A 24010-nucleotide genomic window follows, 5' to 3' on the forward strand; every position below is an offset into this window, starting at 1 on the left:
AATTGACTCCATTCACATACAGGAATGTCAAATGTAAACATTCATCTGCACATATCCTACACTGCCATGCAAAGCTGCATCTGGATAATTTCTGTGGGATGCTTATTAAATCGGCTACAGGTTTTTAACATTTATTTACTATATTGTGACAGTGACCATAAGTTCAAAAGTAGCAGGCCTTTCACTCCCAATGAATGTTTTTCAGGTTATATGCCTGTGCCCCTGCTGTCTCCCTCTGCAGAATATGTCTTTCCTTCTGTCATAATTAAAATTGATGATAAAGTCGAAAAGAGCCTGATGTTCATGGCAGTCTAAGCTGTCTCTTTCAAAGAAGGAAAAATGCCAAAAGGGCCATTTTGGTGAAGTTTCCTCATGATAACTTCACTGCAAACAGCATATGTTTAATGTCAAACAATGGAGAAAAATAAAGTTCAAGACAATGGCATTACAAAAACAACGTGACCACTTCAAACAAAATGGAGGCATCAGGCTATCAAACCGGTTTCACCAAAAGTTTTTGTTCCTCATTTCTAGAAAAGGGGATCATTAGTCCACCGTGCCTGCTGATTAGAAGTGGGAAATCAATACGTGCAGTAGTCAACCATTTGTGTACTCAATGAAAGAAAACTGTTGTCTCTGTGCGGCTTATGTTTCAGCTGTCCTGTCCTAACTCGTGAAATACTGACCACAGTCACAATGCCGCTGTGAATGGGAGCCGTGGTTATATTGACCCATTGTCTTGTGTGTGGGAAAAGCAGAGGTGCCTGCATTATAACAGGAGTTCAGAGACACAGAAGCACCTGATTACTAGCTTTTAGCTGCCCATGAGATTTCTAATGATTGACAATTATGTCCGTTCTTTTCATCAGTGTATAATCAAACAGCGTTGCAAACCTTAAAAGAATTGACCGGTTGCCAGCTGTGATGCATAATACAAAGAATTCTGTCGTGTTACACAGACATTACAACATAGAAATAGGTTGTTCAACACAAAAGTTCAACTTGTTTATCCATCACACAAGCATGTTCCTGTTAGCAAGTTCTTGCACCATTCCTTTCACCATTCACTATATTCAATACATCACAGGAACAGGCCCTTCGGCCCATCAACAGTTTACCTTGCATTTCATTTCACTTCCAAAACATCTACCTAATCTTTTCTTAAATGCTATTCTTTTCTGCTTCAATCAAAAACCCACAAACCCTCTGTGTTAAAAAGGAGCTCTAGCTCTCCATCCCAAATATGTTCTGTTTAATCTTAGATTTCTCAATCACTGGAAAGAGTCTGTTTCTAACTACATCGACCGACCTGCCATCTGAAATTTTCCTTTGTGTTAATTTTAGATAATTTGCTTATACAAAATAAATGATTTAATTCTTGAACTGATGGGGAGGTGAATTTCACATAGATGTGTTCATTGTTTATACTCATTGTCCCAGAACAATTTTTCCCTCTTAAAAGGCTCAGCACATTGACATTTCTCATTAACAGCACCATCATCAGTAACAATGTGCATCAGTTCCTAACTATTGATTTAAAAGGACAGACTCTCTGTGCTCTTTGTTGAAAGATATAAAAGCACCATTTTGAAAACTGCAATGCACAGCGACACAGCCATCCTGTGACAAAAAGACTGTTCATTTATATTCCCAGTGGAGCAGTTAATTACTGCAGTTGGATAAGAAGTAAACATATCCTTTACTGGGTAGATGAAATGATAAAAGATGAATTACTGCTAGAAATGCGAGATTGGATGTGTTGGATATAATAACCTAACAATCACTGCAGTCTCCCCTGACAGAAGCAGCTCAAATCACTAATGTGCAGACCAAAGGGAGTGCAAATATCCCAGAGTTCTTAATGGAATTAGAATTCGATGCCAATCAACTTGTAATGGCCTGTAGGCTTTCAAGTCATGTGGATGTAAAAAGTATAGACAGACAGGCAAAGATTATCTCTGATCCAGTGCTTTACTTCATAACATCAATGTTTTAAATGATTGACTTTCCAGTTTTATTGTTATTGCTTTTTTTAAATCCCTGTGATCTAATTCATCTTGCGACAAAACTGTGTGAAGCTAGTCCATTCCATGTTGAAAGTGATAGTTTGGAACCTGAATTGTCATAAATATCAAACCTGACTCTGACAGAGTGCAGCACTTTCAGAGGTGTCGTGCCATCTTTCAGTTGAGACATTAAAATCGAGTCCCATCCTCAAGCTTAGGTGGATGTTAAACAGCCCAAGACAATACCTCAAAGAAGAGCTGGAGAATCATCTCCGATGTTCTGGCGAATGTTTATTCACCAAGCAAAATCATCAAAATAGATGATGCAGTCATTACCACATGTGGTCATGTGGCAGTATGTTCTACGCAAATTAGCTGCTCTGTTTCCTATGCTGCATCAAAAACTACATTCAAAACTGCTGCAAAGGCCTTATCAGAGACCCAGTGGTCATGAAAAGCACTGCAAAATGCAAGTCATTCGTTTTGATTTTGAAGTTAGATGTCCAGTGAAAATTAAATGGTACAATACAATTCTTGAAATGTGGACTGATTCCTATTCCAACAGGAAACAAATATTCCAGAATTCCACAATGAATTAGAGTGATCATCAGTCTTTTACTACATCATCAGAATTTTCTTAGTTTTGAAGTACGCTAGCATCTCAGTTCCTACAGGCAGTTTTTTTTAAAGAGTCCAAATGTAAAAATACACGGTGCCTGTCCCTTCCTTTGGCATGTAATGCAATGAATCTTACAACTATTGTCAGAGATATACATGTGACAGACAGTACATTTGGAATTTTAAAGGCTATTAGAAATATTTTGGCAGGTGCAGTTATAAATTAAATCATTCCCGGCCTAAAAGATTGATAGGAAGTGCTTCCTTGAATATCTAGGATCTATCAACTCAGAATTCCCAATGGTGCTGTCACTTGGTTTGTACTGCATCAGACTTAATAGCTGCTGTAGCTTCACCTTTATGAGCTGCTTTTTATATCTTAGTCCCAAGACTTTATTATACCCAAGATAACAAGAATGAAATCCAACTCTAGACCCGAAGAGGCAATGCTGACCCCACTCCTTGCTTCAGTGGAAGAAAACTCTCCTGTTAACTGTCTTGCAAGTGAATGTACTGGGCTGCATTGTCCCATTGTATGATCCAATTTTACCAATCTAAGCTTCCCATTGTTGGACAGCAGCCTTTTATGCTTCATTCCCCCACTTCCAGTTTCACAATGGGCTATGCTCTGAATCTGGAGGTACCTGGAGACCAACACATCAGGCCAGTTCCCAAGACTCTCATTGATGAAACTGACAGCATTCACCCACCAGTGGAATCAGATTTCCCTGATTTATTCCTGAGACCTCAGTCTGTTTGCTCTATGCACAGAAATCAGTGGATAGGATTAAACATCAGCCTTCAACTACAGCGTGTAGTTAAAGCACCTTAAAAAAAACGCAGTTCCACAAAATCTGACGAAAACGCATAACTCAATGGATGCGTAGTGCATTTCAAAGCGCTATAATGGATAAATGGTGTTCTTGTGAACTGCATTGACACATATACAATGCATGGTTGGCAGTTCCTCCCAGACTGCATGTGAGATGAGGTGTACGCTGCTTATTGCACTGTCTGATTTAACAAAGGATGTCATGACACTGGTTAAAGAATGTCGGCTGACATAACAAATTTTACGAATGCTCTCTACAAAATAATACAATCAAGGTTCGATCTACCTGAAATTTTAAAGTTTTCCGAGTTGGTAGGAACCTACAATGGTGTGATATTCCCTTTTCTAAAACTTTGTCTTTTATAATTTTTTAAATATCCCTTTATTGCTTTTGCTGTTTGCATCACGAGTTAAAAAACTTCAGAGTGTGAACAGTCTAATATATTTTTATGCTCTAGAACAGAAATTGTTGCCTAAATAAATGATTTCCATTAGCAATGGTTTACTGAGTGTCTATAGACTTTCCAATTCATGTCACATTTCTAATGGAAGTGAAATAATATGGCACATAAAAAGAGCATAATAGTACAACAGCAACTTATACCGATACAGACTCTTCAGCACAATGGGACTGCTTCACAGGAAGTATTGGGTATAAAATTGACACAGCATTAGGCGAGGAGGCCAGACATTTGATCAGGAAATAGATTTTGAACAAAAACAGGAACTTGCTGGAAAAACTCAGCAGGTCTGGCAGCATCTGGGTAGAAAAAAATCAGAGTTAACGTTTCGGGTCCGGTGACCCTTCTTCAGATCTGAAATGTTAACTCTGATTTTTTTTCTTCTTCACAGATGCTGTCAGACCTGGTGAATTTTTCCAGCAACTTCTGTTTTTGTTCCTGATTTACAGCATCAGCGGTTCTTCCGGTTTTTAAATAGTTTCCGAGGCTTGTCACATTTTAACATTCAAAAGATTCCATCTATTTAATAGCTAGAGAAGCAATTGTTGAGCCAGTGTAATCCTCACTTATGTGGTCACCGTGATGACCGAAATTAGATAACTTCTATATCCATCAAAAAATATTATATTTGGGTTAAAATGTAAACCAACTGGCCACATGTCTTTGAAAAGGCAGATTATCTCCATGTTATTTCACTTTATGCAGCTAACCAGAAAATCAGGTCAAACTATTTTGAAGACTAGCTATTAAATAGTTCTACTTCTGAAAAAAAAATCAAATGTTAATGCAGCTGCCCTGATAATAATGATATTATCATCATAAAAAGGTTAATCTAAGTGAGTCAGTATTGTCTGGCTAATAGGTTTGCTCTGGATACATGCAGTACACAACAGAAAAAGTTTTCCAGATAAATATATTAGAAGCTAGCAGTACTTTCAGATGAGATCTTATAACTATCATTCACGCGGACAGGTGAAGTGAGACATGCAACAGATCTGCAATTCTACCGCACATTTCTTTTTACTCCATGTGTAATGCAGCACTGCCTGCTTCACAACATCCTGCTACTATCTAATTAAATAGAAAGTTTAATGTCAACACTTACTGTATTGTGTGCATCACAAGTTGGCATTATCATTGGCTAAAATGTATTCTGAGCATCCACTCAGAAATGATCTTTTCTTTGTTGATCTTCACAAAAGAGAGACAACTGCACAGTGTAAAATGTGGAAATACTCCACATTCAATGGCTTGAAGAGTAGTGGGCTTTTAAACAGTCTTTATTAGCTTTGTCAGAACAAGATTTGAGACCTATTCCCTTGCAGTTATTGTGCAGCAATATGATAGATGGGTTCAATCCAATTTATGTCTCAATGATAAAGACTGAAGATCCCCTCCTAAAATCTATGGTTTGACGCCTGTCATGATGGAACCTGCCTTTACATCTTTACTGGCTCATACAAGTAGTCTTATTCCATACTGCTGCTTGAAGTTGCCAAAGAACCTGTTCCTGTGAAACGTGTGTCAATTTTAAACTGACTTTTCTTTTGCAGACCAGTGTGTTGTGTATTGTACTCCCTTCGGGTTGTTGTGCTGCCTTCTGCAAATCAGTCTTTTGCACCAGGCCCAATATCTATGTTGGGCACCACTGTGTAAATACTGGTCTCAGGTATGCATATACTTCCCTTGGACATTTTATACGAGGCGTGTGGCCCCCATTGAAGGAACTGCATTTCAATTGTTGTCTGCACACCCATCGTGTAAAAAGCAACTGACAGGTACTTGATAAAGGGAGTGTTTTGTTCCAGTGTAACAGCAAAATAGCGATAGGAACCTGAAATAAAAATGAAATGTATTGCAAATACTCAGCTGGTTGAGCAACGTCTGTGGAAACAGAAACAGATCTAGCTTTGCAGATTGATGCCATTTTGTCAGACTTGGAAAGAAAGTTAGAAATGCAGCAGGTTTTAAGCAAGTTCAGAGGCAAAGTGGTGGGGCAAGCAAATGTGGTTGGATTGGGCGGTGAGAGAATAAAAGGGTTAGGCCTTTGATAGAGTGGGAGAAGCCATTAAATTACAAAGGAGAATAGTGCAGTGAAAAGGAAATGGCAATAGAACAAACAAGGAAACAAAAGACATGTCTTGAAGAGATGCAATGATAGAAGAGGCAAAGGATCTGAATTGTTGAACCTAATATTGAGTCCGGAAGACTGCAAAGTGGCTAAAGAAAAGACGATGTGCTGTTAAAAGTGTAGGAGATCAATAACAGGACATGAAGATGGAATGAGACAGAGAATTAAACAAGAAACTGAAAGCTCATGTTTATGCTTATATGAAGGAGAATACATACAAGCAGCATACAGAACATGCTAAATTGAGAACTAAGGAAATAAATCACTGTTTCATCTCGAAAATATGTTTGAGGCTCTAAATTGTAGGAAGGGAAAAGCTTAGGGAGGAGGTGATGCATCCCTTGTACTTGCATGGCAAGGTCCGATTGGGAGGGAGGCAGACCAGAGTGTTGCAGAATGGCTGACCCCTTCAAAATGATAAAAATCAAGAGAAGCAGGTATCTGGTGGTGCCATATTGTTATTGTGAATGGTGATGGGTGATCTGGCAGTTCTGGGGATTGGTGGGGTGGAAGGTGAGGGCAACAGGAACTATTACGGTTCTGGGAAGGAGGTGAGGAGAATGGCAGCAGAAGTGAAGTAAATAGAACCGACACGAACTGCCTGTCAGCCTTGACGGAAGAAGTTTTGACTGAGGAAAACATACCCATAAGGTAACACAATCAGACGTAAACAATGGGAAAGGAGAATTTCAGAGAATGAATTTCAGTTTGGATAAGAAGAATAATGTCAGGGAACATTATCAAGGAAGCATGGGGAGTTCGTGGGCATACATGAGACATTGGCCCATAGATGATGCACAAGAATGGAAACATTTGTAAGGAGGAACAAAGAAAGCTCACATGAAGGCATGTGTAAGTAAGGTTGCAAATAGAAGCAAAGATGATGATTCCTCAAAAGGAATCAAGGGCTATGGGGAGAGTGCAGGGAAGTGGTGTTGAAATGCCTATCAGCCATGATTTAAATGGCGGAGTGGACCTGATGGGCCGAATGGCCTTACTTCCACTCCTATGTCTTATGGTGAAACTTTTCAATTGGTGGTACAGCAGGAAATGGCATGATACATCAGCTCTCTTCATGATACCCTGGCTCACAATTCAATCACTTCCGATGCCCTCACCTCTTCAGAGGAAAACTTCCCATACAAGACAAGAATGGAATACGTGTCTCATTACTCCTCCCTTCCTACTGTCAAGGCTCCCAGGTACATTTTCCAGGTGAAGCAGCAATCATTCTTCTTCCAAGTGAGCATACCACAAGCTCTGCTCATAGTGTGGTCGCCCTTTACATTGGAGAGGCTGAATGCAATTGGAAGACCACTTTGGGGAACTGCTACCTTCAATCCATTAACGTGACCTTGAGCTTTCAGTCAATTGTCATTTTAATTCTCTGTCTTGCTGTCACATTGACGTCCCTGGTCTCAGCTTAATATTCCCATGAAGCTCAAAATTATTGTGAAAAATGGGTGGCATGGACAAGTTGGGCTGTAAACCTCTACGGTTCTATAAGCTTCGTGACTGGCACTTAATTTTTTGAATAAGCACTTAACACTGGCTGGATCAGTAGCCCCATTTATGAAGAAGAGTCTAGGCCCAAAATGTCAGCTTTCCTTCTCCTCTGATGCTGCTTGGCCTGCTGTGTTCATCCAGCTCTGCACCTTGCTATCTCAGTATTATGCTCAACAGTTTCTGATCAAGGCTGCAAAAGATGCTGGAGTTGATGGCTTTCTGCAGACTTTGCAGTTATTTCTGAATCACCCTCTCCTACCTCTTCGCTTTGCTGCACACGGACAAAGGCCAGGGTTTTCAACCAAGCCGATAAAGGACCTTTGCACATATGCATTCAAAAGAAGGCTGCCAGGGGTAATTTTCAGGCAATTGTTAAACAATGCAATTCAACCTCACCCATTCACTGAAATTCCTCGTCTGATAACATTAATATGCAAAAGCTAGAATGTGTGTTGGTCATCAATGCCACTCCAACACATTAGTATAACAAACATAATGCAAATTCACTGTTGTTTCAGGCATATTTTTATAACAGCAGAATCTTAAGTCTCTGTTTTATTTCCGGCTATTATTTCACACCTTATTGTGTTCTGAAGTTTGACAAAAGATAACCAAATTTGCAGTGCTCATGCTCGACTTTACAATGTAGGGAATCGGTAAAATTAAGGCTTTTGAACTGTCCCTCCACACCCCCCGCCAACATATCAATCTCACATCAATTACTGAAATCACGTTACTTCTTGCCTTTTTAAAAACTTTGTTTAATTAGTGACCAACAATACGGCAATTCATTAACCATTCATGTACTTAACTACAGTTCCAAAGAATTCAATATAATTCCAGAACGAACTCAATTGCTCTTCCTAAAGGCATTTTGCAATGATTCAGAACGTGTGGGCCTCTTGGGATTGGCAGAATCTGCCAGATATAAATTAGCCTCAGGTTCTCATTAGTACCCAGGCCCTTGCATCTGCTCCTTTATTGTTGCCCGCCATGCGAGTTGGATGGGCCATCTATGTGCTGGTGGCCTGACACAAAGTTGCCCCACATTTGGATGGTTGCAGTGTTAGCTCTGTGCCAACTCTCAAGAGTCTAGGCCCGAAACGTCAGCTTTTGTGCTCCTGAGATGCTGCTGGGCCTGCTGTGTTCATCCAGCTCCACACTCTGTCATCTTGGATTCTCCAGCACCTGCAGGTCCCATTATCACTCAACTTGACCTCCTGTTATTTAACTTAAAAGAAACACAGCATTTCTATTGTGCCTTGATGTCCTCAAAGCAAAACAAAATGCTGCACAGCCTAGAGATGCATTCTGAGGTGTAGTCACTGTTGCAAAGTAAGAAACACAACAGTCAATTTACGAAAGAGGATTCCATAACCATATGTTTTTTCTTTAAAACAGGTATCTGAGTGGACGAATACATGTTCACCGCATTATAGGTCGGTTCAAAGACCACATCATCATATATACTGCAGCTTTTTAAAAAAATAATTCACAAGATGTGAGCTTTGCTTGCGAGGCAGCATTTATTGCTCATTCCTAATCGTCCAGAGCGGGGTTAAGAGTCAAACGTATTGCTGCAGGTCTGGAGTCACAAATAGGCCAGATCATTCAGGAGGTCAAATTCCCTCTTCACACTCATCAGGCTCTTAGCTCCATATTTTCACTGAATTCACATTCCACCACCTGCCATGCCTTTGGAGACTTGAATTAAAATTGAAGAAACCACTCTTACCTGCCACTTAACAGTAAGATATTAGAAAAACTACTCACTAACAGCGGCTTGTGTGCCAATCTAGATTCAGACAGTACCCTTAACACAACTAAATTCTAAAATCAATTCACAAGAGGAATATCAGACATAATTTGACACCAGCTACTTGAAGAGATATTCAGGAAGATGACTAAAAGATGTGTCAAGGAAGTAGGCTTTGCATAAGAGCATCTAATGAAAGACAGAAGTTGGACTAAGTCCCATAAATTGAATGCCCTGTCACCTTCTCATTCTTAAATACTGAGTGCAAATGAGACAGAGCAGAATCTGAAAGAAAAAGTCATCCCCCAGGCAGCTCACACGCACAGCCTAGTGGTTGATATTGAATAACACAAAAGGGAGACGTGGGAATGTGTTGTCCCATAAACACCAGCACATCACTTGCATAGGAAAAAAGATACAATCAGCTCCACCCACGCAATATAAACCTGGCCTCCTGAGTGATAGAATTAAGCCACAGCTCATGTGTAAGTTACATCAGAGTGAAATTACATGGGTCAGCTCGAAACATTAAATTGTGCATGCATTCTATTGATTGCTGCCTTCGATGGGAATTTCTGAAACTGCTGAGCTGTATGGCCACAAAAAGCTGCCTTTCTAGAGCTTTTGGCAGGACATACCATCACCTCTGTCTTGTTATTGAACCCAGAGCTTTCAATGAGTGTACAGTATTAGTCATTAAGGACAAATCCCCTTTTTGTTTTTCCAAAGATCACTGGGGGAAAGTACATTCTCTTCCTAGATTGCTTAATGTATATGAGTCAATTGACAGCTTAAGTTTGAAAAATCTGTTGCCACTTCAATGTTTTGCTTCTGTATTTAAGCACAGCAGGAACACGAATGCCCTGATCTGTTCTTATTTTGACAGATCTGCTGTTTTCTCCCCCATGTTGTATTCAGGATGTCCAAAAAGGTCAAATTAAATGATCAGCAGTTGATGCAGTTAAAACGTTCCATAAGTTAGGAGATGTTACTAACTGTGGCAGTATCTTGGTAATATATTGCATTTGGCACAACGATCTACTGAACACATCTGCTACATCTGGGTGGCTATCTATACATGGAGCAACAGGAGTAAATTCTTTCTCAAATGAGGTTTCCGATTCTCCCCCTCCCACTGGGCCATGCATTGACAGAAAGGGCAGATGATCTATGTCAATGATTTTTCAAACTCAGCACCGAGCTGGCTGGTATGGTGCTGGTTTGCTGAGGAGAATGCTACTCTCAGATTTCCAGCAACAATGTTCTGTAACTGGCCCTTATGATGCAGTAGACCCTTTAACTTTATCTCCCAGCTCTTGTCCTATACCCTTCCCTTACTCCAGTTGCCTTGGGCTGCCTCTCTCGAACCCCTTTTATGAGGCATCTCTGGCACCCAAGTCTCAACAATCTCCATCTTCCAGCACAGTACTGCAATCTCAATGATTCAGTGTAACGTAGCACCTTTCAGCATACAGACTCTTGCATAGCAATGTATCACAAAGTGAAACGCACTTCTTTCATCAGAAATTAAATCAATTAAGCTCAAGCAGATAACAAAGTGTAGGGCTGGATGAACACAACAGGCCAAGCAGCATCTTAGGAGCACAAAAGCTGATGTTTTGGGCCTAGACTCTTCATCAGAAAAGGGGGATGGGGAGAAGATTCTGAAATAAATAGGGATGGGGTGGCGGACCGAAGATGGATTGAGGAGAAGATAGTTGGAGAGGAGAGTATGGGTGGGGAGGTAGGGAGGGGATAGGTCAGTCCGGGGAGCACGGACAGGTCAAGGGGGCAGGATGAGGTTAGTAGGTAGGAAATGGAGGTGCAGCTTGAGGGGGGAGGAGGGGATAGATGAGAGGAAAAACAGGTTAGGGAGGCGGGGACGAGCTGGGCTGGTTTGGGATGCAGTGCGGGGAGGGGAGATTTTGAAGTTTGTGAAATTCACATTGATACCATTGGGCTGCAGGGATCCCAAGCGGAATATGAGTTGCTGTTCCTACAACCTATGGGTGGCATCATTATGGCACTGCAGGAGGCCCAGGATGGACATGTCGTCTAAGGAATGGGAGGGGGAGTTGATATGGTTCGCAACTGTGAGGTGCAGTTGTTTACTGCGAACTGAGCATAGGTGTTCTGCAAAGCGGTCCCCAAGTTTCTGCTTGGTTTCGCCAACGTAGAGGAAGCCACAGCGGGTACAGAAGATGCAGTATACCACATTGGCGGATGTGAAAGTGATCATCTGCAGGATGTGGAAAGTCATCTTGGGGCCTGGGATGGGGGTGAGGGAGGAGGTGTGGGGGCAGGTGTAGCACTTCCTGCGGTTGCAGGGGCAAGTGCTGGGTGTGGTGGGGTTGGAGGGTAGTGTGGAGCAGACAAGGGAGTCACGGAGAGAGGGGTCTCTCCGGGAGGCAGACAAGGGTGGGGATGGAAAAATGTCTTTAGTGGTGGGATCAGATTGGATGGCGGAAGTGTCGGAGGATGATGCGTTGTATCAGGAGGTTGGTAGGGTGGTATGTGAGGACTAGGGGGATTCTCTTTTGGCGGTTATTGCGAGGGTGGGGTGTGAGGAACGAGGTGCAGGAAATGCAGGAGACACGGGGGGAAGTTGCGGCTCTTGAAGAACAAGGACATCTGTGATGTGGGGCAGTGGAATGCCTCATCCTGGGAGCAGATGCAGCGGAGGCGAAGGAATTGGGAATAGGGGGTGGAATTTTCGCAGCAAGGTGGGTGGGAGGAGGTGTATTCCAGGTAGCTATGGGAGTCGGTGGGCTTGAAATGGACTTCGGTTTGTTCGTGGTTGCCTGAGATGGAGACAGAAAGGTCCAGGAAGGTAAGGGATGTGTTGGAGATGGTCCAGGTGAACTTGAGGTTGGGGTGGAAGGTGTTGGTGAAGTGGATGAACTGTTCAAGCTCCTCTTGGGAGTTTGAGGCGGCGCCAATACAGTCATCAATGTAACAGAGGAAGAGATGGGGTTTTGGGCCAGTGTAGGTGTGAAGCTCAAGATGATAGCGAGTTTTAAAGTTCAGCCAATGGGAGACTTGTCATATGAACTGGTGATAATAAGAGACAGAAAACAGGCAGCACAATTAAGTCTCTATATTCTTAGCCAACCAATTTCGCATTGATATGCATTGCATTTGTCGATTCTGTTCTGACCATCTTCTCAGCATTCAGCAGCAACTGATAATGTAACCCCTTTAGCTATCATGAATGTCTTAAATTGAGTTTTCAATTACTTCATTTCCTACCTAACATAAACCATTTGACTCTCTTCCCTTTAGTAGTTGGATCAGACACTGCTCTCCACAGACATGTGAGAAACAAGACAAGGGCTCAGACTACAAACGTCTGGAACTCGATCTCATCATTTAATACTGTGGAAAAGACAGACTTTCATTCAACAGCAGTTTCAGTCCTCTCACTGATTTTGCTTCATGTCCCATACTGTTTAAATGTAGCAATGTAACTGGCATCAGAGAATAGACTTCTGCACCGTTGTAATGTAAAACCCCTGAGTGTTGGTCTTCATTTATCCCTTTTTAATGGTAAGAAGATATCCATACTCAGTGCTTTTGTCAAGGGGCTCAGCTTTGATGAGAGCTTGCCCTCTGCATGACATTAAATGAGATGTCATTGTTATGCAAAGTGTCAGGCCTGATCCAATCATTTATGTGTATCACACAAACACATAAGGCGGTAGTTTAGATGACAATGGGGAAAAAGTAAAGAATGCACATTCTTTCCAAGGTGATTCCATGCATAACTGAACTTCATGGATCTCTTTGTAACCTTTACAATCTTTACAGAATCTGCCCATACAGGGGAAATTCACACAATAGATCCAACGATTCCAACCCATCCCTGTAACACTGTGGCCTTTACCTTAACTTAATGAATAGCAATGAGGGACATGCCTGCAGACAGTGCCCAAATTAAATGAAAACCGAAAGAACTGCAGATGCTGTAAATCAGGAACAAGAACAAAGTTGTTGGAAAAGCTCAGCAGGTCGGGCGGTACTCTGTTAAATGATTCAGTTTACAGGATTGTACCAGGCAGTGGAAATGTGTGCAAAAGAGCCCGTAGTGGTGCTCGATTGCATGTGTAAAAAGTCAAACTTTAACACAACACAGTTGTCAGAAAGATATAAAAGCAATTATAACTAGTGACTTTGTACTGTCTAAATTGATGCAGTTTTTTGCGGGGGGGGGGGTTGGTATTTGGTTTATTATTAATTCTCCTGCCTGTGTGATGGCATACATTTGCATTTATCAATAACAACTACAACTTTGCTCAACATTATTGTGTGACTAATACCATCAAAGTTAAAAAAAGACTTGTATTTGAAAAATATACTTCATGAAATTGGGAAATCCAAAAACATTTTGCAGACATTGAAACATTATTCTCAAATACAACCACAATCATAGAATAGAGACAAACTAAGGTAGAAAAGCATTTATATGTAAAATGATAAATAGGCCATGACGGGAACGGATGAAGACTACAAAGTTAAGAGTAAGTTAGCAAATAAGGCAAGAAATTTCAAAAATAACAAAAGGTCAAATCAAAATACTCTGCATCTGAATGTGCAATGCATGTGAAACAAAACAGAGGAGCTGATAGAACAAATCAAAATGAATAAGTAAAATCTGATATCCAGTCTGACATGAAATGGATTAGTCCTATAACTACTGTGGCTACAAGAACAAGTCAGAGGCTAGGAATCCTGCAATAACTAACAAACCTCCTGTTTCCCCAAAGCCTCCAACCATCAATAATGCATAACTCATGAGCCTGATGGAATATTTCCCACTTGCTTGGACGACTGCAGCTCCAATAACACTAAAGGAGAAAGGAGCCCAACTGATTGGCACCACATCTACAAACGTTCTTTTAAAATGTAATATTTGCTATGAATAATGAAAACCACTGAATACTGTAGATTTCCAGAAGGTAATTGATACAGGGCCATATCAAAGGTTACTGTGAAAAATAAAAGGTCATGGTGTAGGGAGTGCTATATTGACATAGACAGAGCATTAGTTATCAAACAGGAAACAGAAAGTAGGCATATGTCATTCTATGGTTGGCAAGATGCAACATGGTGTGTCACTGGGATCAGTACTGGGGCCTCGATCTTTCACAATTTATGAAAATGTCTTGGGTAAAGGGAATGAAATAGAAATTTATTGTCACGTTTACTTTTGAAAAGTTTTGAGAGGTTGCTTACGATGGTGCCTATATTAATGACAGAAGTCATACATAATAATAAAAACAAAGCAAAACTAAGACAAAAGTCTTTCAGAGTTCAGTTAATGGCGCCTTGGCTCAGGGAAAGCTGATTAAGGAACATTTATCTGGACAAAGCAGCCAGGAGGAGACCACCATTCCAGGAGACTAATAACTGGAAATGTTAAAACAATAGCAGAGAAAGGAAAAGAAGTAAAAGCAGATAGAGTAAATGAGTTCCAGGCTAAGGAGAATTCCTACAATATGGCAAGCAGGCCATTCTGCCCATCAAACCCATGCCAACCCTCTGAGGTACATCCATTCCAGACTCACCCCTCCTACTGTATCCCTGTAACCCAACATTTCCCACGACAACAAGATAACAAAGTGTGAAGCTGGATGAACACAGCAGGCCAAGCAGCATCTCAGGAGCACAAAAGCTGATGTTTGGGGCCTACACCCCTAATCATCATCATTTCCCATGACTAATCCACTTAGCCTGCACATTCTTGGAAACTATGGGCTATTTACAATGGTTGATCCACCTAACCTGCACATCTGTGGGAGGAAACTGCAGAACCCAGAGGAAACCCTTGCAGGCAGGGGGAGAATATGTAAACTCCACATAGTCAGAGAGTTGTCTAAGGCTGGGCAGGCTTACACTTGTATCCACTGGAGTTTAGGAATGAGGTGACTTGACGTAAACAAGAAAGACTCTGAGGAGCCTTGACAAGATGCATGTGGAAAGGTATTTCCTTTTAAGAGAGAATCTGGAAAACAGGACCACTGTTTAAAAGTAAGGGGTCACTAGCTTAAGACAGAGATGATGACAGAGGTAGTGGAAACAGCGCCTTTAAATACAATACCACGCAGAGCTACACAGATACTTGATAAGCAAGTGGATGAAAGATTATTGGGGGCAGGCAGGAATGTAATCAGATCAATCATGGTTTTACTGAATGATGGAAGAGGTTTGAGGGGCCAAGTGATCTACTCCTGCTTTTATTCATGCATGATTATATGTTTTTCTCTCCCAAGTGGTGCCAGACCTGGTGAGTATTTCCAACACTTTTTGTTTTCATTTCAGATTTCCAGCATCAGCAGACTTTTGCTTTAAACCTTTGAAATGTGGCCAACTTTGCAAAATAGAATGTACGGCAGCAAGTTTCCACTCAGCAAGTTTGTACATACAATGATTTTATAACGGCCTGGTAATCTCTTCATTAATTCTATTCAGAATGCAATGTTGTGTTTAAATCATTAATGTCAGAACCATCATAACATCTTTGATTTGGTCTTTATCAGGTACTAAGAATGTTTAAGCCTTAAATTATTGAAACTACAACTTTATTTGAATGTTTGCAGCCTTCAAAAAGGGCAGGTGCCATCCTCATTCAACTCACTTTCATCACTTTGCTCCTTCTGATCGCACATAATACTTTTTCTAGTAAGTGACAGAAAATGGCACTTGTCCTCAGTTCCCAGGCAACAATTCTCATGGCTGACTGCCTACGTTCATAAAGGAAACTCAGTGGGGATTTCACCCCCTCACCTGCCATTTAATTTTCCTTCACTTCCCATAAGTGCTTCCTGATCTTTGCTTAGAGCCTGCTACAGCAGTGTGGCCACATTTAAACAGGTCAGAAAAGGTAGCCGATCAAATTGATTCACACCTGCTTGTGATCTGACAGTCCTTCACCACACTACCAACTCAATTTTGAAAACTTTAGTCAACATGAATGTTTTACTTGTATTACTATGATGCCATGCAACATAATATACTGCTCTACAACAACTAACAACTGCCTAACAGAAAATGCAGCATATTCTTTTCGCGTCAATGGTTGGACATTAAGGAGATGATATGTTGTGACCCTTGCTGCAGGTGGAGAAATCTAACTTTCAAATTTAGATGGCCCAAACAAATGCGACACGCTGCTTGCAGTGAAAAATAAAACTGCAAACCATTAAACTTCAAATCTTGCGTACTTCTGGAAATTCTTGTTTAGAGGGCAACATGGTAAACTAAAAGCTGTTATTGTTCCTTATCAAGTGCAGAGCTTGTGAAAAGTATGTGGCCCAAGCCGTGGGGGTCGCACAATGTCACATGTTATAAAATCAATGCTGCCTTCTTTTTGGTTACTGTGATTGTGGCAGGTCAAGAGAAAATGAGCTAAAAGCTCACGGCAAAGCAGCTGCTGGGGCGAAGCAAAGTTGAGTCCTGTTGACTCTACTGCTACGGTCCTATGTACCCTGGTGTTACATTGATGTCAAGTGCAAGCACAGTCTCTCTGATGGAAATTCAAAGATTCTTTTTAGTGGAGGTGGGGGTGGGAGACTTGGTGGAGGGAGAATGCTTAAGGTTTTGTGTGGGAACATTCAAGCCAATCATGACTATTGATGTGTAGTGATACTACCTTACAAGAATTAGCTTTGTGTCAGAAATGCAAATTGCAGTATTCCTCTTGCTGAATGTAAGATCCTCACTGTGCAGCATAACCTTCTGAGAATGGCTGTAGCTTCAAACATCATTCCATTCATTACAGTATATTAATTAAGCATATTACATTGATCTATGAGTAATACTTCATTCTTCTTTCTAATATTTACCACCAAAATTTGATTTTAATTCACTTCTAAAAAATTAGGCAGTTGATACTACAATGAGTTAAAACTAGCTTTTGCACAGATCATATTCATTTCATTCAGCAAATTTTTTTTCTGCCCACTGAACAGCACAACTTTTCCATCAATTATTTAACTGACACGTATGACTGATTCGATCTGTCTTTGTGTCCAAGGTAAAAGAGAACAATTAGACCAAGTGAGAATTGAGGCCCAATTTGGAACATGTTTTGGGAGGGCAAATTACCCACTACCTTCTAAACATCACTATCAGTTTCCCACTAGAGCAAAATCTTCCTCAGGCAATTTAGCTTTAGAACCTTGCATTTTGGCCAATTGTGATTATGCTTACAGCAAGTTATGCAGCATAGAAATGAAGAGAAAGCATATTGACTGTCAGTATGCACCAGTTTGATGATTTAAGGGACAAGGTCAAACACACACTCATTTTTGGATGCTGTTCTCATTATTTGTATTAGAATACACAATTGTCTACTATTTCAAAAGGAGTTGAAGCTACTTAATAAGGTCAGGAAAAATACAAAGTTAAAAATTTCAACTAAGTTAAATGCTGTACTGCCAGTAAAGGACCGTTGCTAACTCAGGGGAAAAATAATTGCTTTCTTTTCTAAAACAAAATCTGATGTAGTTTGCCAATATATTGAAAATGTCTCGTTACTAATATTCCTCTTTACGTTCTGGTGAGTAAATGTTTATGTCTCCAAATCTACTTAGCTGAATTTTTTTTAATTTCCACTTTCATGTTCCTGGATTTTCCCTCTTTCTTCATTTTAACTTTATGAAAGGTCATAATGACTCAAGAAGCTCAACTCTTGTTTTCTGTTTCTTGTTTTAGAATGGAGATAAGAAAAATCAATCTGTCCTTGTTTTCAGTAACTTTCAATGCTCTCTATTGTAGTAACAAGATGCTTACCTTCTCCTGAACTCATTTCAAACCTACAGCTGTCACATTGTCCATGTTTTTTCAGGTCTATAAATTTGTGCTTAGTTAATAAATTGCCTTTCTTGTCACATTTAACTCATTCAGTATATTCCTTGAAATATTTATGGTTCATGATTGAATACTTCTTAAGTACCAACCTCTAATTTACCACCATCCACAACTCAAAATGAACAGCTAACAACAATGTAGAACACCACTAAATTTAAGTCAGTGGCTTGAAACACCCAAAGTGCCCCAAGTTTTCAAACCCATGTACCCTCCCTCAAGCCCATAACCACTACATTTTGACAGGAAGTGTAATTCCACATAGAAATGGGGTGTTGTGTTGTCTGGTAATACAAAACTTGAATACTGCTAAGAAAAAAACACTTTCACAATATGAGATAACAAGGTGTAGAGCTGGATAAACACAACAGGCCAAGCAGCATCAGAGGACCAGGAAAGCTGACGTCTTGAAGAAATCTGAAGAAGAGTCCAGATCCGAAACATCAACTTTCCTGCTCCTCTGATGCTGCCTGGCCTGCTGTGTTCCTCCAGCTCTACAACTTGTTATCTCAGATTCTGTAGCATCGGTGGTTCCTCCTAAATTTGGCAATATGTATCTTTTTTCAGCGATAATTAAAGTCAACTCATCATGCCCATTGTTTCATTGACTTCTTGAAATATTAAATGGAGCACGTAAAATCACTTTCAAGCCCATAACAAAAATGAATAGGTGGTTGGAAGCTATTGTATTACAATATTGTTGATTATCCTCTGCTGAAAAGCTTTTTGAGTCAGAACTGCAGTGAAATTACTTGAAATGAGATGTAAAAGTATGAGCAATGTACTTATCTAAAAACCTAGAAAGGATGCAACATGGAAGGCCATTCAGTCCATCATGCCTGTACTGGCCCTTTTTCGAGCAATCCAATTAAAACAATTTGTTTCCCATTGCTCTGCCATTTCCCCTTTCGATTTGAATGTTACTTCACATCCTGCATCCTGCTGCCTTTCAAACTGTGCATTCCAGATCACAGAATTCAGTAGGTTTGCTGAATAAGATTCAGCAGCACTCATTCGCCAGTTGATCACACCATAAATAACTTCGTAAATGTGCTGGATTGTTGGAAAGTAGCTCGCCTTATACTTTTTTTTTGAGAAACTGAATTTCTCATCAACTGTAGGCTGTCAGTAACTTTTTTGTTCATGAATCTACATTTCTCACCACCCCCTAGGCTCTCTTTCAGTATCAGGCGATCACAGATAAGAAAACAAAAGTTCTGCGGATGTTGGAAATCTGAAAATGAAATCAGTTAAGTGCTGGAGAAGGCAAGTCTGGTAGCTCTTGTGGAGAGAGAAAACCAAAAGAGTTGAAGTTTCAGGTCAATGCCATGTGGACCTGAGAGTCACATGGGACTTGAAACCTGAAGTTTGTTCCTCTCTCCACAGACGCTGCAAGACCTGCTAAAGTGTCTCTGGCACGAGCATTATGACAGGCAGAAGACGGTGTGGGTCCGTCTGACCTCGCCACAGAGTGGAATTGGCCTGCTAGCCTCCACCAGCACTCACCTCGGGAAGCGGCATGCCGTTGATGATGAGGTCTGGCTGTTGCTGGGAGCTCTGGGTGCTGGTGAAAGTGTGGTACACGTGGTTGCCCGCGGCGTTCCTCGAGTTCTGGCTCTCCACGTTGAGGAAGGTCGCCTCGGACCTCCGGCACCCCAAGGGCAAAGTCTGCTGGTGGTAGTCGAAGTAGTTGAGGGAGGAGGTGAGGGAGGAGCAGCTGACCACGTTCATCTTGTCGGTCTCCTCCATGTCCCTGGGCACCAAGCGGATGTCGTTCTTGCTGATCTTGCCTTTCTTCTTGGGCTTCTTCTGCTGCCCGTAGGAGTATTCGGCCACCCTGCAGTTGTAGGTCCTGATCTCCTTGTTGTCCCGCTTGCACTTGACCGCCACGAAGATCATGGTGACGAAGAGGATGGCGGCGATGGAGCCCAGGGCGATGATGAAGATCAGCGAGAGGTTGAGAGAGCCGCCAGACTCCCGGGCGTCCAGCGCCGGCGACAGGTACACCACGATCAGGGCGGTGGAGGAGAGCGCGGGCTTCCCGTGGTCCTGGGCCACCACGACCAGGTCGAAGGCGGCGTCCGAGCCGGCGTCGGCGAAGCGCCGGCTGGTGCGGAGCTCGCCGCTCGCCGCCTCCATGCGGAAGTACCCGCGCCCGCCGTCAGCGATCTCGTAGCTCAGGCGCCCGTTGTCGCCGTCGTCGTAGTCGTCGGCGCGGAGCACGGTGACCAGGTAGCCGGCGGGCACGCCGCGGGGGATGTAGAGCTCGGCGGTGCCGTTGACGAGCGGCGGCGCCGAGATGAGCGGCACGTTGTCGTTGGCGTCGAGCACCAGCACCCGCACCGTGGCGTTGCTCTGCAGCGGCGGGGTGCCGCCGTCCCTCGCCAGCACCTGGAACTCGAACGAGCGGGTCTGCTCGTGGTTGAAGGAGCGGAGGGCGTAGACGTCGCCCGAGGTGGGGTTGATGGAGACGTAGGTGAACACCGGCATGTCCTTGACCTGGGACGGGGCGATCTGGTAGGAGACGGTCCCGTTCGAGCCCAGGTCGAGGTCGCGGGCGGACACCGAGAGCAGGTGCGAGCCGGGCGTGTTGTTCTCCTGCACCATGACCTGGTAGGCGGGCTGCCCGAACACCGGCGGGTTGTCGTTCTCGTCGCTCACCCTCACCCCGAACGAACGGGACGACTGCAGCGACGGCGAGCCGCCGTCCTTGGCCAGCACCGTCAGGTTGTAGAGGTCGCGCCGCTCCCGGTCCAGGCGGCCGTCCACCAGCACCGTGTAGAAGCTCTCGTACTCCTGCAGGCGGAACGGCGGCTCGCCCAGGAGCTGGCAGCGGACCCGGCCGTTCGGCCCGGAGTCCCGGTCCGACACCCGCACCAGGCCGATCACGTAGCCGGGCGGGGCGGCCTCGCTGACCTCCACCGTGCCGCTGTTGACCGAGAAGAGGCTGATGACCGGCACGTTGTCGTTCACGTCCACCACATGCACGGTGACCTTGCAGTGAGCCGGGATGGAGTTCGGTCCCAGGTCTTTCGCCTGGACGTCGATCTCGTAGACGGTGCCCTCCTCGTAGTCGATTTGGCCGCGGACGGTGAGCGCCCCGGTGCGGGGGTCCAGCCCAAACAGCTGGCGGGTCCTCTCGGGCACGTAGCTGTTGAACGAGTAGACGACCTGCCCGTTGCTGCCCTCGTCTGGGTCCGAAGCCTTCAGCTCGGTGACCAGAGAGCCCATCGGCGCGTTCTCCAGGACGCTGACCGTGTACGAGGCTCTCTCGAACCGGGGGTAGTTATCGTTCGAGTCGATCACTCGGATGTTGAGCTGGGTGGTCCCCACCCGCGGGGGGTCTCCGCCGTCCACCGCGCTCAGCTGGTAGCTGTACCGGGACTGCTTCTCCCGGTCGAGCGGCTTCTCCACCACCAGCTCGGCGAAGCGGGAGCCGTCTCCCCGGCTCTTGATCTCCAAGCCGAAGAGCTCGCTCGGGCTCAGCCGGTAGGTCTGCACCCCGTACTGGCCGGCGTCCGGGTCGTAAGCGCTCTCCAGCGGGATCCGGGTGCCCGGGCTCGCCGTCTCCGAGATCTCCAGGTCGATCCTCTCGGTGGGGAAGCTCGGCGAGTTGTCGTTCAGGTCCACGATCTCCACCTTGATCACGTAGATCTCCATGGAGTTCACCATCTCCTCCAGCGAGATCAGGCACTTGGCGCTCTGTCGGCACAGCAGGTCGCGGTCGATCTTCTGCTTGGTCACCAGCAAGCCGGTCAGCGGGTTGATCTCCACCAGGTGAGGCGCCGAGTTGGAGAGGACGCGGAACAGCGGCACCGTCTGCTCCCAGGTGGAGAAGCCGGCGTCCTTGGCGATGTTGCCGATCACCGTACCGGCTCTTTCCTCCTCCACGATCGAGTATTTCAGATTGACCACGGCGCCGGCTGTCCGAGCCCACAGGAGCAGGGTGAGCAGCGGCGCAAGCAAGCGACCCATCCCCGCTCCAGGAACCTGTTGATATATATATGAGAGAGAGATAATATCCCCTGGATTCACAGCCCACAGCTCCTAGTCATCATGCGCGGGCTCTCTCTCTCTCTCTCTGGGTCCTCACACTTAGTTCTCTCGCCAAAATCGAATGGAGATGCAAAAAAAAGGAGGGAGGGACAAAACAATAAATAAGAGACGCAAACACTTATGAGTTCACCTTGAAAATATCCCTCCCCTTTGCAAACGAAACGGATTTCGAGTTGCAGCCGTTGCAGTGCACCCTGAGAAATCCTCTGCTTGTCCCTTCCTGCAAAAACACTCACTTCATGTCGAACTCTTCACCGTCACATCCCCCCCACCCCCTCAGCACACACAAGCTCGCCCCCACCCCACCTCTTCCTCAAGGCGTAGCAGCAGGAGGGTTAATTCAGACGGCGATCCCAGCTTGTGCTCTTTCGCCCCGCCACCCCCCGCCTTTCCGACTGGAGTTCGCTGTGGACAGGAGGCACGTTAGCGCATCTGGAGCGGTGTGGAGCAAGAGGTGGCGGCTCGCTGCCGCAGCTCCGTTGTCTGCGCCGCTGCCATTGCAAAGTAGCGAGTGAGCCGCGGCGACCCGGCTTGGCTTGGCGCGGCTGAGTCCCGGGACCGGGGCTCTGAACTGCAGCCAATCGTAGGCAAGCGCCGGCGTTGATCGACAGCAGCAAATTGACAAGTTCTTTTGAACACTTCCAGGAGCTCAGGGAGATGAGCCACCGCTCCTCAGATCCTCACATGGGAGGTGGAGCTTGTGCGAAATGCCGGTGTGGGAGTTGGAGTATGTGGGAGTCTTGTGTGTGTGTGTGTGTGTGTAAAATAAATCAAGTTGTACACAGCTTGCAAATTGAACACAAATTGTTTCGTTCGTTTTCCGAATGGCGGTTTCGAAACGATTTTTTTTATGTTTTGCACTTTGGTGGAAAGCAAATGCGATGCCTGTTCGAAAGAGACTTCGTTTATTAGAAGTCTGGGAAGTAGAAGATCAACGCGGATATAATTTGTAGAATCAATCTATGTGCACCAGCATAATTGTTATTGTGTTTAAATACCGTAATTACAGCAAAGTAGAGGCGGTGTCTACTTGCGTCGTATAGTCATCTCCTGTGCTGCAAAAAAACATTTTCTTTGAACATCAGAGAGACTTAAGGTAGATCTCTTCCTAACTTAAGCACATTAAACGAAAACACATTTTCTGTAGCATGAACAAAGGCTACTTTTTGAGGGGTGGGAGGAGATGGGGAGGCAAATTTTATTTCGACATTGACTTACTCCTTTCGAATGTAAGTGGAAGTGATCAGTTTGCCGCTTTTTTTAGATAGTGTTTTGTTTTAAAGTCACCGAAAGAGCCGCATTTCCGATGCGCCGACAGAAATGGCACAATTCCATTTCATTGAAGTCGTGGCCAATGGTTGACTTTGTACCCTGGGTACAACCGAAAAGCACCGGCAAGGCTTCGCTGTTTTGCACGAAGCTCAACGGGTTTCTTTAAATTGATAACACGATAGTTGGAGTTCTTTGATGGTATTTTGTGGTCGACTCTGTCGGAACTGGGTGATCAATACAGCTGAAGTGGCGCCTGTACCGTTTGATTGAGTACCAGAATACAGTCTGAATGGGATTCCGTGCCATTATAAGTCCCCCAGGTGAATTGAAATGGAGGGAGCGAATCAGGTAAAATGATCAACGCTGTAATGGGTCCTCACATTAAATCATTCAACGACAGACAACGCGTCAGCCGAATCATGTTACCCCGGGGGAAACTAAATAGGATGTCTATGTAACAATGTCTTTCTCAGCTAAATAATAGCAGATTCAGATCCAAGGCCCCGA

At 43.8% G+C, this 24010-nt stretch overlaps 1 protein-coding gene across 4 annotated transcripts in view; it reads right to left on the minus strand.

Annotated features, from left to right (window-relative positions):
- The window catches only part of pcdh19 (protocadherin 19), a 115298-nt gene extending 92276 nt beyond the window's left edge, over positions 1–23022 (minus strand). For 2 of the 4 annotated variants that reach the window (XM_048544723.2, XM_048544719.2), the window contains exon 1: positions 19682–22504. In XM_048544723.2, the coding sequence (XP_048400680.2) occupies positions 19682–22150 (2469 nt within the window). In that variant the 5' untranslated portion in view covers positions 22151–22504. Of the gene's footprint in view, positions 1–19681; positions 22505–22537 lie in introns of those variants that run through there. The other 2 variants (XM_048544720.2, XM_048544721.2) reach the window with 2 other exon arrangements.
- Positions 23023–24010: the final 988 nt, after the last annotated feature.

The sequence above is a fragment of the Stegostoma tigrinum genome, chromosome 15 (genome assembly GCF_030684315.1).
Source record: "Stegostoma tigrinum isolate sSteTig4 chromosome 15, sSteTig4.hap1, whole genome shotgun sequence".
Taxonomy (NCBI): Eukaryota; Metazoa; Chordata; class Chondrichthyes; order Orectolobiformes; family Stegostomatidae; genus Stegostoma; species Stegostoma tigrinum.